This window comes from Mus pahari, chromosome 1 (assembly GCF_900095145.1).
Source record: "Mus pahari chromosome 1, PAHARI_EIJ_v1.1, whole genome shotgun sequence".
In the NCBI taxonomy this organism is placed as follows: Eukaryota; Metazoa; Chordata; class Mammalia; order Rodentia; family Muridae; genus Mus; species Mus pahari.
The window spans coordinates 69,438,005-69,454,626 of NC_034590.1; the positions used below are offsets into that span (position 1 = coordinate 69,438,005).

At 38.3% G+C, this 16,622-nt stretch overlaps 1 protein-coding gene across 12 annotated transcripts in view; it reads right to left on the reverse strand.

The window, feature by feature from the left end:
* The window catches only part of Emsy (EMSY transcriptional repressor, BRCA2 interacting), a 70,366-nt gene that overhangs the window by 47,807 nt on the left and 5,937 nt on the right, over window positions 1-16,622 (reverse strand). For 7 of the 12 annotated variants that reach the window (XM_029532225.1, XM_029532281.1, XM_029532327.1 and 4 more), the window contains exons 3-8: window positions 13,073-13,172; window positions 11,723-11,797; window positions 10,450-10,491; window positions 6,816-6,991; window positions 5,050-5,202; window positions 2,601-2,860 (exon numbers count right to left, since the gene is read on the reverse strand). In XM_029532225.1, coding sequence (XP_029388085.1) covers window positions 2,601-2,860; window positions 5,050-5,202; window positions 6,816-6,991; window positions 10,450-10,491; window positions 11,723-11,797; window positions 13,073-13,172 — 806 coding nt within the window. The remainder of the gene's footprint in view (window positions 1-2,600; window positions 2,861-5,049; window positions 5,203-6,815; window positions 6,992-10,449; window positions 10,492-11,722; window positions 11,798-13,072; window positions 13,173-16,622) is intronic. The other 5 variants (XM_029532256.1, XM_021194373.2, XM_021194389.2 and 2 more) reach the window with 3 other exon arrangements.

Genomic DNA, 16,622 nt, shown 5'->3' on the forward strand with positions numbered 1-16,622 from the left:
TAGGCCCAAAACAGGGCCTGTCCCTGAAGATGTGTTGCCTCTGCAGTTTGCACACTCACCTGCACAGGCTAGACTCCAAGGGACCCTGGACACAATATGTCTCTCTCACCTGCTCTGGCAGAAAGAGCCCTCCCGGTTGGTCACCTCTGCTCTGGCGGGGAAGGTGCCCAGATGTCTGGAGCCCGAAACAGCATCTGTCCCAGAAGTTAGATTGTTTCTGTCTGTCCCAAAGCTGTGTAGCTTCTGTAGTCCACACTCTCACCAGTGCAGACTGGAGCCTGGGCGAACCAGAGCAAAGATGGCTCCCTTACCAGCTCAGGCAGTGAGAGTGCTCCCGGGCGGACACCTCTCCTCTGGAGCCAGAAACAGGGTCTGTCCCAGAAGCTGTGTCGCTTTTGCAGTCCGCCCTCTCCCAGGCAACGACCGGAGCCTGTGCACACCAGAGCAAAGATGGCTCCCTTACCAGCTCAGGCAGTGAGAGCACTCCAGGGCGGACACCTCTGCTCTCTGATTGTTCAATTATTAACTCATTCATTCAATAAATATTCATTAGCATCAAGTACAAGCCAAGACCGTGTTCTAAGTTCTAGGGAACAATGATAAAACAGACCAAAGAAAGCTACCCTCAGCAGTCTATGGGAGAAATAGAAAATAAACGCGCAATTTATAATATCAACTACTTATAAACATAATGAATAAAAACAAAAGACACAATAGAAACAAAAGAATATTGATGACATATAGGTACATTTTAGTTACAGCTTCCCTATGCTATTTCTTGAATACTAAAATCATTTTTAAGTAAATGAAAGAGGAAGAAAAAAGAACTAGCCATAAGATCCAGCAATGAAGGTAGCTACAACTATTACAGTAAGGTTTAACAACCTGAAGCAAAGTTATATAATAGTCAATTGGTGTCAAGGCCAGCTCAGAAAGCAAAACTAAGAGCTAAGTTGCACTAAGGATGACCCAGCTCCGGAGTCCAGCACCTTTCCAGTACATACAAGGTCCTAAGTTTGACCCCCAGCATCACCTACATACCACGACCACACCAAATCAAACCTAAAAACTTTCTACAAAAAAAGGGAGTAACTCAAAAATGCTTACTTGAAATCAATTAAAAATGTAAACATTATGCTTAATAAACTTCAAAATCAACAAAAGCAGTTAATTCCAACATATTAATGGATAAGCTTTAGCGAACCAGTGGAGTCATATATCTAGAACAGTTCATTATTATAAGCAAATTAGTAAAATGCTGACTTCCAAAAATACTCTACAAAGCAAAAGAGCTGGCATTTTCTAAGTGGATACTCCACGTCACATCTTAAATACTCAATTGCACTTAACCCTTGATGCAGACATTACTCTTGTCCCTGAGATGAGAAAAGACTTATTATCTCAGGTACCACAGCACCCTTCCACAATTGATTCCAAAATACTGGCAGGCAGGTTTATAATATTCAAAGCAGAAAACAGAAAGATTCTTGCCTGATGAATCTGACCAGTTCAGGAAAACTAAGGACAAGTGGCAGAGGGACAGGGCAGTGAATGTGCCAGTTTCATATGTAAGCTGACTGACAGACACTTAAAGGCTGAAAGGAAAAACTAACAAGTAAGATAAAGAGCATAAGAAAAGAAAGCCAGGACAAAAGACTTATAAATATAATCAAATAAAAGAATATAATCATTCTATCAAATACCAGGATGTTATTTTTTAAAAAGAAAAATAAGGAGCATCTTCAGAGGAAGAAAGAAGTATTAGAAACATAGAATATGATGGTTGCCAAGTATTCTAATGGATGCCTGTGATCCTTAGCGCTCAGGGATTCAAGGTCAGTCAACGCTACATAGGAGGTTCCAGGCCAGTCGGAACTAAATAGTGAGATCCTTCCTTCAAGAAAAATAAAGTATGACAGCAAAAATGAACAGCTCCATGCAAGTAATAAAGGATACTAATCGAGGATACAGAAAACAATGATACACATTTAACCATGTTAGGCTGTGTTCTAACATCTTTACATATATTATTTATAATACCCCAAGATTAGAGAAACACTGGGTTGCTCCCCCAAGCCCCTTCTAGTTCACAGAGAAAACCTGGGTCTAGAGTTTAAGTTTCCTCACAAAAAAAGCTGGCAGCAAGCTAGAGTTCAAGTGAAAAAAGTCAAGTTCCAAAATCACGAACCAATCAGTTATGGTACAGGGAGAAGAGGGGAAACAGAAAATAGAGATTAAAAAGTACAGGAAAATTAAAGGATCAATTTAGCAAGCTTCACATTCCCAAGTGATCCACAAAGGAGATGCAGAAGGCCAGAGAAGTAAGCAAGAACTCCCAAGAATCGAGTAAGGGACAAAAGGCTCTAAAGCCAGGACTGGAAGCAGATCTGCTAGCTGTCATCTTGAGCAATCGGCACCTGAGCTTCATTTTAGAAAGTAAATAACACTATTTATCCCAATATTTCACATGTAGAATTACACAAGCCATGTGAGCACCCCAGCATAAAGCCAAGTCCACAGTAAGCCCTTAGCACACAGCTGTCAACTCGACATCACGATATGACAACGACACAATGACTGACACTCCCTCTACCACCTACCTTCTGTGTTGTTGTGTTTGTTGTCTGTGTGGATGGTTTGGTAAATGTTATTTTCACAGGTGACATGTGGGGTGGTAAGGAGTTGGCAATACTCTGCATAATGTTGCTCATCTTGGGACTTCCACTCACAGGCACAGTGATCGTCTTTGAGACCGGAACAACAGCCTTTGGAACTTCCTTCAGGACGACAGGGGAGGAGCTAGAAGAATTTGTTCGCCTGCGCTTTCTGGGTTTTTCATCTTCATCTGAGCAGCTAACACCTGAAAGACAACAGTATTCCTCCTTCACAAAACTAGCATTGCCTCTTTTACTCGTTTTTTAAATACCTGTGTCATCTTTGGCCTCTCCCTTTCTTTTATGCCCAAACTGTCACTAAGACCTGAAAATTTTCCCTCAGAAAACCTGTCTCTCTGAATACCCACCCTCTTTTCTTAAACTACTAGTATATTTGGGGCTCCTTGTCTCTTGCCTGTTTTTTATCAATAACCTCTTAGAAGATGCTCCTGTATCAATCTACGTCTATTCTATACTCCTACTACAGCAAGCCCGGAAATTTCATAACTGAGATGCATAGCCTAAAATTCCCTAAGTTTGTATTTTCCTAACCTCTCAAAATTCTTACTAGACCAAATCTCAAGGACCCCTATCTTTCCGGGCACACAATACCATCACCCTAACCCTGTGCCCCTCTAAAATCTTGACAAGCTAAATTTCTCACCGTTGTCCAAAGATACTTCAGCACCCTCTTAGGTGAGTCTGTATATCGTAATTTTCTTTGAAGAACACCATCATCCTCGAAGACCTCTTCTTCATCCTGCTATCATCACCCTGCAAGCCACTTCTCAGTGAAGCCTTCCCTTCCTTCTGCAAAGCTAATCCACCTCTCCTCTGAGCATTGTACATAAAGCACTTTGTACATCCTCTTCTGTACCACTTACCACATGACAAAGTAACTGTCTACACATCTACCATATTAACAGGCTTTTTATACAAAAAGGCCTAAGTCTAACTGTTCTGTCTCACTGGTATGTGACTTGCACAAAGTTGGTGAATGAATAATAAAACTAACGTCTTTGAGTATAAACTGATAGAGTTCTTGTTATTTGAAAGTACATTAGTTTGTGAAATAGTTCTTCATATCTGAGATTCACTAAGAGCAGTTTTGAAAATGATTGTAAAAAAACAGGTCTTGAGGGACTGGAGAGAAGTCTCAGTGGTTAAGAGCACCGACTGCTCTTCCTGAGGTCCTGAGTTCAAACCCCTACAACCACATAGTGGCTCACAAGCATCTGTAATGAGAGCTGATGCCCTCTTCTGGTGTGTCTGAAGACAGCTACAGTGTACTTACATATAATAACCAAACAAACAAACAAACAAATAAATAAAAGGTCTTGAATGTCATTTCTAAAGGCCACTTTGGTTAAATCTACAGAAACCTGAGGAAAAACTTAACAGTCAATATAACTCTTAACATTTTTGTAACCTAAAACCTCAATTCTTTTGTAATTTTATAAAATTCACGTGACAAATATATACAGCAATGTAGATAGGAAATTTCTACAGAGCATATATTAAAAAATTACATAGTATGACTCATGGAATTGGTAATAAAATGTAAGTCTTTACCACTTCAATTGTTAAGCTATATGAAGAACTAGCAATGACCTAGAAACCTGTCTAAAAAAGGGAAATACCACCTTTAAATTCTAAAAGGAAAATCTCTTATTTCTATATCAAGACCAATTAAAATCAAATACTAATGATTAAAAGCACAGCAATAAAATATATAATTTTAAAAATAAAATTAAGAGACATTAATATAAGAAAAACAGGACATCAAACTGTTTTATACAGCCAGTATAGTGGTAACAGTAGTAAGCCTAGCACTTGGGAGGCTGAAGCAGAAGGATCACAAATCTGAGGCCAGATTCTGTCTCCAAAACAAACAAAAGACTAGTGTATAGAGCAGAACAGAATCAGAAGTTTAAAACTGCAAATAAAAACTTTTGAAGATTATATCAAGTAGAAATATAAAAGGTAGCCTCGAGTACGAGTCACTGCATGTAAGAGCTAGGTGATAAGTGGAGGAATTCAAGAAAAGACTGAAAAGATTGGAATTCTGGGAAAACATCAAATAAGCACATGCCTTCAGTACCTATTCACGTCTGTGTTCCGCAGGAATCAAAGGTGTAAATGCCTAAAGGACAGCACTGACCAAAGACAGATTTCCCACACAGAGAAAAAATGATGGCATTTCTCAAATCCCAAAGCTGATAAAAAAGCAAATACCCAGTCATATATACAGATGAGAAGTCTTTAGAACCTTCAAAAACTAACCACTGAAAAACAGCTTGTGCCCGATGATGTATTCCAGAACAGCAGACCCACTCAGAGCTTGGACTGCAGCATTTGGTCAAGAGGGTCCTGGTAACACTGAGACATCACTTACTTTTGACATATACAGTACTTCCACTTGGCAAGACAACTACACTGGAGGCAGGACTGGCAGGTCTTGGAGACTTAACCGTTGCTATGCTGCCACTTGGAACAGGGGTAGAGGTTGGGGTAGACGTGGTACTTGTGTAGGAATAGCAAACCACTACTGAAGGAAGGATAAAAAAAAAAAGTCTGCTGTTAACTTCCACCGCAACTGTCCAGACATACAGAGAAAGTACTTTTATTGCAGGCCAACTTCATCATTTTCATATGATCAGAAGCTAAATGCTAATGCTAAGTACTACACTCAAAGGTTAAAGGCTATTTTGAAAATCATCACTTAATGGTCTTTCCCAAGTATTTATAGGCTTATCAACAGGTAATGGCAAATGGAGAAGAATGTAGGTACAAAGCAACCAAGTTTAAAACTTTACTGAGAAAAAGAGAAATAATTTCTCATAATGGCAAGAACTGGACACCAGACACAAACTTGTAGTATTTTTTAATACAAACAGCAGCACCAATGATGGGAGAATGTAACATCTCCCTAATCGCAGAAATCCCCAAAAATGCTTACAGTAGGAGAACCAAGCTAGTCTGTTTAAATAAACTAATTCATCTGTCATTTGCCAATCAAGTGGTATAACAATAACTAAACAATGACATCAGACTTCAACCTCCTTATCATTCAGTGAAAGGACACAACTTAGGAACATCAACAATAGCCTGGAATTAGGTAAGCCAGGCACTAAATTTTTCTACTGTCACCAATTCTCACACTATATCCCGTTTTAAAGATAAGGAATCCATGATTTACAGATGCTAAGACATGCTGAAAGTCACAAGGCTAGGAAATGACAAACTTAGATCCAAACACTGACTTCACTATTAGAAACCCAACTTTCTTCCCATTCTACCAGCTAGCAAGAAGAAAAGGTAAAAGGAGAGAAGAAATATAACTGCCAACAACAAAGAAAAGAGCAATCCAGGAGAGGCTACTAAGTATGTGCAGTTAACTGTCTCCCTGAAAAATAGAGCTTCCTTTGGCATAAAGCCAAGCCTAAACAAGAGTGAAGTGTGTCACTCTTCTCAAAACCCACTACTAGACAAGACAAAGCAATATCTCAAAATAATCTGGCAAATGTATTGTTTTTAGACCTGCTTTTGATCTAAACATACTCTTGAATTTAGTATCACCCTTGGTAAAACAACTCAAAGACTTTTAATGCAGGTCAATTACTAGATTAAGTAACAGTAAGAAAGTATTCACTGACTGGGCCAGAGGCTAAGTGTACCATTGAGTCAAAACAAAAAAACAGTTTTATTTTCTGAAGCTATCAGTTCAACATCTTTCACCTTGTTTATTCTCTAATGCCACTCATTAAGTCCTCCCAGTCACCTCTAACAAGAGACATTCATAAGGCATGACTGTAATCTCAGCAAAAGGGAAGCTGAGACGAAAGGACTACCTCAACATTGAGTCTAGCCTGGGATACAGTGTTTGGTTTGGTCCCCAAAACAAAATAAAGCAAACAAAATAAAACAAAAGATACACTGATGTCAGAAATTCAGCCTGACAAACCTTTTGCAAATTAACATAATTTCCCTTTGAAGTAAAGAAATTTGATTTTGGTGGATACTGAAAATCTGGCAGTTTCTAGTTTAAGAATCAAAGACATTGGTTGGATTAAAAAATGGATCTCATAGTTTTTAAGCACTTACTGTAAACAGATGGAAAGCCCTGAGCGGCTTCATCTCTACAGTGGTGTTCCTACTCACCGTCTTTGCTTGCTGTCTCTGCAGGCACGGGAAGGGACGCGTTGTGCTGGACAGCTGCATTGGCCACAGCATTCGCTGTTACAGTGAAGGCAGTCTGGGGAACCAGCCTGGGCATCAGTGGTACCAATCTACGTCCTTCAATGGACCACTCTGAAGAACTATTAGGTCCAGACATACTAAATAAAAGAAAAAATGCTGCTACAAGGGTTCACAGTTGCTAAAAAATGAGTCAGACAAACACAGCTTTTTAAATTATCAGAAGTACCCTGAATTCTGGAGAAGCTTCTTTTCTAAGCAAGATCAAACTTAGGAACATTTAAACTCGAGGAATGCCACACACTGAGGTTCCTACACACTTTATTCTATAATCTGAATCCTATAATGAAGACACTTCTTTTCTATGCTTTGAAAATAAAAACTGACATTGACTTATGAAATTGGGTTTCGTGAATGAAAATAAATATTTCTAACTTTTAAAATTTATTTTTTAATTATTTCAAGAAACTAAAAGCATTGAGTGTTAAGAATCAGATTTTCCTTTATAATTAAGGATGAAGTTCAATGAATCTTTGGAAAATTCCCTAACTGCCCGCATGGCCAGAGATTCTAAAGGCTTTAAAACATGGAAAACTGAGGCAGTAAACGAGAGGAGTTAGTAAGATGGAAAACAGCTGTATACAACAGCAGGTGTCACTGATAATATTCACTGTATTTTTATATTATTACCCTTCCTGGGTTGTTTTTTTTTTGGGGGGGGGGTAGTTGTGGTGGTGGTTGTTGTTTTAAGAGCAGATCTGAGGATCCTTACTTTACTTTATTTATCTGGTATACCCTGCACTCTAAAAGGCACTTGTGGCAACTGAACCCTCTCTAAGACATTAAATAGTCTCTCTTCCTTAAACTTCTTCAGAACGTTTTGTTTCAGAAAGCAAACCAGAGGTTAAAATACTTTTCAAAAGAGAGCTGCCATATCTCTCACTCAGTTTCATGAAACATCCTCATGTTTAGTGTCAAGGTTTAAAATTAATCTAAAAACAACTGGTTTTCTTCACTAAATTAGAAATAGAAGTTTCGTGAAACCACAGATTCTATAGCCCAGACTAGAGCTTTAGACTTTATATCCAGTGATTCTTCAGATTCAGACCCCAAATTCTTTGTCAGTGGGCAGTGAAGTACTTCCATGATGATGGTGGTGATGTTGACAGTGATGGTGTTGTTAAAATCAACTGCAGGCATGTTACATGTCAGGCACTGCTCTACATCTCTTACTGCCTTAACTCAGTTCTCTCAACAATCCTATGAAGTTGATAGCATCAGCATCTCCACTCTCTAGAATGAGAAACCGAATCACACAGAAGTTAAGTAGCTTGCCTTAGGCCACACAACTAATAAAGGTCTCCTTCCACAAGCGTGTGTGATGCTCCTGTAATTATTTGTCATATCATAAACATAAAGGATAAAAGTTCCCTGTGGGTTTTATGGGCAGGTTGACTTTATACCAATGAGAGTTATTGCCTAATTACTGCCAATTTTTGCTGAAGAGAATAAATTACAACTTAAAAAGGATTTAAAACAGGCATGATAGCACAGGCCTTTAGCCTTTAATCCCAGCACCCCTTGGCAAAATAAGCAATCTTGTAAATCTTGGTGAGTTCAAGGTCAGCCTGGTTTACATAGTTAATTCCAGGCCAGACAAGGATATATAGTGAAATCCTGTTTCAAAACACTGAAACAAAACATTGTCTCAAAAAAGAAAGAAATGAAAGAAGAAAAAGGATTCAGTTTAAGAATCCAGTTGTGTTACTATAAAAATATACACAAACTCTTTCGTAATTTAAAGCAAATCCTACAGAAGAGAAGGAAAGGTGGACGTCCTGAGGCATCAGGAGCCTCTTGAATATAAGCTCCATCTTAATACTAGTGCAGAAACAAAGAATAGTAGACAAGATAAAGACAGAAAAGCATTACTAACTGTTAAATGAAAACTTTCCAAAAGCTAGCATTTCTTGTTACACTCCTATTCTGATACCATTTTATTAGACTATCACTGATAAACCTATTTGGTATGAATTTACCACACAAATAAAGTGAGTTCTACACTTACCTGGTGTATTATTTAAATGGTAGCAGTTATTATAAATTTAAAAATATGAAGCACATGGACATATGCTACGGAAAAGATGAAGCTTGCAGTGCAAAAAGACACAACTGCAACTTTTAGGAAGAATTATATCTTCCAAATGTCCACTCATGCAAGCATGCTCAAATATTAAGTGAATGAGAAATGAAGTATCATGTTAGAATTAGGTCAAAAGTTCCTATTTGCTTTAGTGATAAGACTGTAAATACCTGTTAGCTGAACAAGTCATCTAAGTAAATTTAGAAATTAAGTATTGTACCTGAGGGTTTCACAGGTCCCCTCAGTATGCACACTTGCCTGCCTCTCTAGTCATCCAAGGAACATAAGGAAGATGCAGAGCCTGCTCTGCTCCCTGCTCCAAGAAAGCCACATACTAATAAGCTACAATGGGGAGCAGTTAAGAAAAGCTGCATCCTCACACGGCAGCACAGCATTCTAGGAATATCTGACAGTAGGCAGAAGTGCCACGGTCTGATATTCCAGACTATCATTTTAGTCTAATTGTAGAGACGCTGAGGACTGGGCTAAGCAAAACATGTGAAGCATTAATATTGTCATAACTAAGAACTCAAGATACAGTAACAAAGGACAAGCACCCTCCCAGCCAAGCCTTGGAGCAGGGGCCTTCAGCCCAGTTCTCTTGGTCCAGGCCCCTTACTCCTTTTGTTCCCCTTCTTTCCTGCTTGATCCTCTCAGCTTTCCCACCCCCTTTCAAGTACATTCTTTCAGAGCCACACAGCAATTTCGAGGGAGGGAGGGAGGGAGGGAGGAGGAGGAGGGGATACAGTCAGCTCAGATACATTCCTCTAGCTGTTTTCACTGACTAAAACCCTCATAGGTCATCTTCAGGTCTAGGCCCCACTGCTATATCTGAGGACAAGAAAGTGTCACCAAGCCTTATTCCCTAACTCTTAGCTCAACAAATAAATACAACAGCCAGCTAAACTAAAACCACAGTAAGAAATAAATATTAAAATCGGAGTGGAAAAAGACCTAAGAAGCTTTTTTAAAAATTATATACTGAAGTAAATTCTTTTCAAAAAAGGCAATTCATATATTAAAGAAATCAGAAAGAGAGGGAAGGGCAGAGAAAACAGGTGAATAGAAGCCAACTCTCAATTATCCATGCTAATGGAGAGAGGAAGGAAAGGGAGAGGTCACATAGATTAAAGAAATCCACATATTATCCAAAAATTATTTTAGCAAATACTAGTAAATTCTTGTTCCCATTTTTTTTTTCAGGCCAACTAACAAGTAGTGAAATGAGTTATTAAAACTTTCACCTCCTCTCCCTTCCCACCCTCTGACTAGAGATATTCCCAAGCAGCGAAAATGGCTAAAGGTCGGGCAGGATTAGGAAGGTGAGGAGGGAAGAGGAGAAGCAAGGGGCATGGTTAATTCATAAATGGAGTATGTGCCCCTGAATAATTGAGAGCGTCAATTTGGAAATAAATACAAGAAAAAGCCTGAAATAATAATAACCTATTTGCATACCTGTAACTTGGTCTTTCACCCAAATATAAGGATAAATTCATTCTTAAAAGGGGAAAAAAGGAAAAGGAGACTAAATAAATGTTATCCTTTAAGAATGACACTGACGCATCAACTTACAACTCATTGCCCCATAATACCACTTGAATGCATCTATTCATTTTCTATTATCTAGCGTACAGTTTCCTATGACCAGTCCCCAAGTCAGAATCCAGACCCAGTTTAAAGTATTCCAATTCAAAAGTCTGAAGCAAATTCAAAAAGGGACACATTAAATTTGAATGTTTCGACTATGTTAGCCTGACAATGAAATACTTGCCGTCTCTACAGAGAACTTCTAAGTTTCTACCATACAAGTCTATGAAGAATCTCAAACTTACAGAACAAAGAGCAAAACATTCAAACTACACTGTTAAAGAGGTGAGTACCCCATTCTGTGTGTTAAGCAAAAATGAGGGACAGTGAAGTACAAGAAGCCAACAGACCATGTAATCAATTCAAATTCTGCCAAATGTCATATGTCATCACATTATGATAATGCACTGAGTTCTCTTTCCTTTAGTTTTATGTCAATTAAAACATAAAAGTTAAAACAAACGGAGGATACTTTAACGTTTTATGAAATATTTCTATTAACACTGAAAGTATTCCTTCCTGGTTCTTTCTGTTCTTCAGGAGGCACTACCTCTCTATAAGTAATGCCTGATTCTGCTCTCAGTGCTCTACCACCCTGTACCCAATCTCTCAGCTATGATGATCTGAAAACAATCTCATAAGAAGTCTTCATCATTTTATTGTGTTTGCTTTTTAAAGTACATTAAGTTATATTTATATTTCTTAAAAAGAACATATATTTTATAATTTTTTCTAAGACTTGAAATATCTATCTGAAATAATTAAAGCCATATAAAAATTATAATGCCTATTTATAAAGCAATACCTATATCAAATACCATTACAAGAAGCCTCTAAGCACCTTTCAATTTTAGGAAGTACACTTCTTTGTTACTGAGTTGTGCTTCCTGGTCTTTGATTATACAGAGATTACCTTGTAATAGGATTTGACCTAAGTACTTTAAGCTTCCCTAACAAAATGCAAAACAAAAACAAAAAGTAATCAATGGAATAAACAGTAATTGCTATGGGCAGGGTCTCTGAGTACAGAGATATTATTAAGATAAAAGGCTCAGGGACCTGCCACACAAAAGGAAGACTGTCTCAAAACTATTTTATACTACATCATTTAAAAATCAGGGGTGGTAGACTAATGGCTTACTTATGTGCAATTGTTGTTAACCGTTCATCGTTTACTGCTCTCCGAACTTCAGCACGATGGCGCTCTGTTGAGATGCTATGAAAAAAAATAGCCATTATAGAACTCTGCCAAGCAGGCAGCTCTTCTCTACACTTTTATTAATGTTTAAGTCAACATCTTTTGGGGGCTGAGGATTACTTTGCCTAATGTGTATCTTCAAATGTTTCAAAGTCATAGGAAAGATTTCATATTGGTTCTGTGTAACTGAGGATTATGTATCTGCAAATCCCAGAAAGACAAACAACCCGCTACGCAGATTTTCCCATCTATGAAAGAGCAGGCAAGACTTCCTGTTAGCTAGCATAGAAACAGGCGCTCAAGGACCTCCTTATCTCAGGACTGCTGGCAGGAGGACTGAGCACTTAGAAGAAAGTCTTCTAAGGTCTTTTGCTAAGGCTGAAGAATCTAACAATTCTATGTTCAATGAATATAATAAAAGCAGTAAGAGTGGCCAGATACTGTTTCTTGTGAGTACATGCAATGAAACGTGACTCAACTTTAGCTACTGCCTTCTACATTATGTTACCAATGGTAAAAATGTATATATATTAAACACTGATAAATGAAACAATTTTTAAAGACATCCATTATATTCATAAATACCTAATAAAGTAAATACCACTCTTCTTATATTCTTTAGTACTTAACACTAAATTTATACCATGGATCACAACACTTAAGAACTAAAAGCAGAATTTACGAGGAACATAAATAACAAAATTAAGGCTGAGAATCTTAATTACACTCCTATATTAATGTTAATAAGAGCCTCTTGCATATCTTAACTTCTAAAAATACAACAAAATTACTTTAAATGTAGAAAGCAAAAGAGTTAAGCAGAACATTTTCTGAGAAATCACAAGGTATAAAAATGGATGGAGACAAAGCACCAAGGAATCCCTTTCACTAAAGTTGTTGGATGACTTCAAGCTCCACCCGAGCTCAGATAAAGGAGTCAGCAGGTTTAAGGCAGCGACTATATCTATCACTAGTACCCAGTTGCATGTTGAGGTATCTTGCTTATATCTCTTTTTCTTCCGATAATGCCACTCTACATCCTGATATTCAACTGCACCAGCTCTTCTTTCGCCTATGTCAAAGGACCTCCCACCTGTAACTCTCTGCCTGAAACCCTTTGATTATCTTAGACAACAGAGACTAAGTTTTCCCATTTTCTATAGCAGCAATCACACAACTAGAATAGGGCCTCTAAGTACCCAACAAACTGTTCTTCAATTTGAGAGTGAAAAGAAGTAAACCCTACAAATTGAGACTTCAAGTCACATCACCAAAACTTTCATGACAAATTACCTAAGGACTTTTGAGAGTTCTCCAAGAAGATCTTTCTTTTCCTTGGTGAGATCCCCTTGTGCCCGAAGTGCACTGATAACTCCAGCATATGCCTCCAGTTCTAGAAAAAGAAAATTATTTTATCAAGAGAAACCTTTAATTTTGAATAATGTGGCTATGCACTATTAAGCTTTAGAGAAAGAAATCCCAAATCGACCAAATGCAAAATTTAAAATTCCTTTAAAAAAAATGTTATCAGCTAAAAAGATTTAAGTGTCAAGTTCATCATTTATATTGCTATGTTATAAAATGTCTCATTGAAGTCAAGGGTATAAAATGCTTAGGAAAGGGCTGGTGAGATGGCTCAGTGGGTAAGAGCACCCGACTGCTCTTCCAAAGGTCCAGAGTTCAAATCCCAGCAACCACATGGTGGCTAATAACCATCCGTAACAATATCTGACGCCCTCTTCTGGAGTGTCTGAAGACAGCTACAGTGTGCTTAAATAAATAAATAAATCTAAAAAAAAAAAAAAAAAAAAAATGCTTAGGAAAGAAAATCTCTAATATATTACTGAAGAATATTTAATCTAGCCAGGCATGTTAGATCTTTACATCTACAAAAACTACCATCCAAGCAAATAAAACACAAAAATCTGCCATCCAAATAACTAATTAGTCTAGTGGTATGTGCCAGCACTCACAAGGCTGAGGCAGAAAGATGGAGAGTTCGAAGACAGCCTGAGATATATAGCAAGAAACTGACTCAAAGAAATATGGGCAGGAGAGGTGATAGCACCTTAGTTTGATCCCTAAAATCTACTTAATAAACTCAAAGAGAAAGCTGGGAGGGGGTGGCACATTCACTAATCCCAGCACTCAGGAGGCAGAGGTAGTCTCAGATCTCTGAGTTCAAGGTGAGCCTGGTCTACAGAGTGAGTTCTGGGACAGCCAGGGCTATACAGTGAAACCGTGTCTTGAAAAACCAAAAGAGAAAAAGGAAAATAAAAAAAAGCAGATATGGGGCTGGTGAGATGGCTCAGCGGGTAAGAGCACCCGACTGCTCTTCTGAAGGTCCTGAGTTCAAATCCCAGCAACCACATGGTGGCTCAAACCATCTGTAATGAGATCTGACTCCCTCTTCTGGAGTGTCTGAAGACAGCTACAATGTACTTACATATAATAAATAAATAAATAAATAAGCAGATATGGTAGATGGTAGTATATAGTTATCACCCCAGTGTTGAAGGAAGCAGAGACAGGAGGACCCCTTAGGCTTGCCAGCCACTAAGCCAGCCCAGCCTACTAAAGTGAACAAGCTCTAGGTGACAGACCTTACCCAAATAAAGACTTATCTAAAAAACAGATTTTTTTTTTTTAATTAGGTAGATGATGCCTGAGGAACAACATTTGAGGTTATTCTGTTTTATGCATGCATGTGAAGGAATATACAAATACACACACATGCACACACATGCATAAAGATACAAACAGAAACTAGTAAATGTGGGCTAACTAATGAGACGATACACCTGCAGACTTCAAACTACACAATATGTAAACAGTAGTCTCACTTGGTTCATAGTGTCCACAATTCTGTCAAAAGGAGGCATAAAGGGATAAAGAGATGGCTCAACAGTTAAGAGTACTTGCTGTTCTTCCAAAGGACCTAGGTTCAAATACCAACACATACATAGTGGTTCCGAAGCATCTCTTCTAGCTTCCCTGATCACCATGCACACATGGTGCGCACACACACACACACACACACACACACACACACACACGGGGGCAAAGCATCCATACATATAAAATAAAAATAAGGAAATCTTTTTTTTTTTTTTAAGGAAGCCTTATGTAGAAGAAAGGGCTGAGTAAATGAAGCAGAAATGTCTAATTCCACTGAAATAGCCTGAGTGTGAACATCCTGTGGGTCGAGTGTGTACTGAACACTATGCAGTATTTCAAAAGACAATGCTCCGATTCTCCAAAGGCAAAAACTCAGTTCCAAGAAAGACATTTCAACTATGATTAGAGCCAGTCAAGATTACAAAAATGGTACTAGGAATAACCATCTTAGAATTCACTATATAAAATGTTTATGCCCCAATAAAATATTTATGAAATATTCTATTCAACAAATCAGTGTTGAGTCCTAATACACATATACTGAATAGTGCTAAGTTCTGCCCTCAAGTATTTAACTGCAAATGTCTCAGGGCAATCATGACGGTTTACATATAGTGATAGAGCAACAGGAAAAAAACGCATCATCTGGTTTGGGAAAACCAGCTTTGATCAGGAAAAGAAGTGTCTCTGTAGACAGTGGAAGGATGAACTCCTGCAAAAGGAACAGAGAGCAAAAAACTGAGAAGGTTTCTCATTACTTCAGTAACTTCCAGTAACAATAACTACTTTTCAGAGTTTTACATTAAAGGCAGTACAACGGTCTGTAGTTGGACAGCCACTAATTCAAACCAACCGACTAGCGCAATAGAGGCAGGGTGCCGGGGCTACTTAAATACTGTAGGTGTAAAGTGAGGTCCCTAGTCTCAAGTGATTAAAGTCAAAGTCTAAAAAGGACATGTGTATGTTAGACCGATGACAAGTAGACATTATGAAGGTTTTACTTCACACATGTAAGAGAACAGAGTAAAAGGGAAACAGAAGTAATCTGTGGTCAGACTAAGAAAATCCTTTAATCCTAACCTAAAGAGTTATTTGCTAAAACCTAGTAACTGACTGTAGAAAGATTCTGCAAAATGCTTGAAAATGGCAATGCTATAACAACAAACAAAAGGTCAGAAGGAAAAGGTGGCTTGAGAAAAAGACAAACTATTTTCATTTCAGGTTTTACTGTAGGTTTCTGAGACATGAAGCCAGTTTTGAGACTAAATTTAAATCCTGACCCTTTTGCCTCCACCTCCTTAGTGCTGAGATACGTGTGTCCATACCTGACTTAAAAACACACGTTTATAAAGAAAGCATCCTAACTGAGGAAATATGACAAGCAGAGCTGGAAAAGATGTCGCAGCAGGTAAAGGACCTCACTACCAAGCACTGTAGTCTAAATTCAATCCCTAGGGTCCACACAGAAGGAAGAAACCTTGCATCCTGAAAGCTGTGGCCTGGCTTCCACACATGCCCCATAGCATGTGTGCAAGATCTTGCGTGCATAGGCGCACACACACAAGTTAAATAAAAACAAGTTTATTTAAAATGTAGCATCTTTTTTTTTTTCATTTTAGACAGGGTCTTACCATGTAGCCCTGGCTGACCTGGAACTTTCTATGTAGAATAGGCTGGCCTTGAACTCAGAACCACCTGCCTCTGCCTCTTGAGTGCTGGGATTAAAGGCAGGTGTCACCACACCTGGTTAAAATGCAGTAAAAAATTTTAATATAAGAAATATTTCTGACATTTCAAGTTTTATTTGAAGCCGAACTAAAAAGCCATGCACAGGGCTGGTGAGATGGCTCAGTGGGTAAGAGCACCCGACTGTTCTTCCGAAGGTCCAGAGTTCAAATCCCAGCAACCACATGGTGGCTCACAACCATCCAATAACAAGATCTGA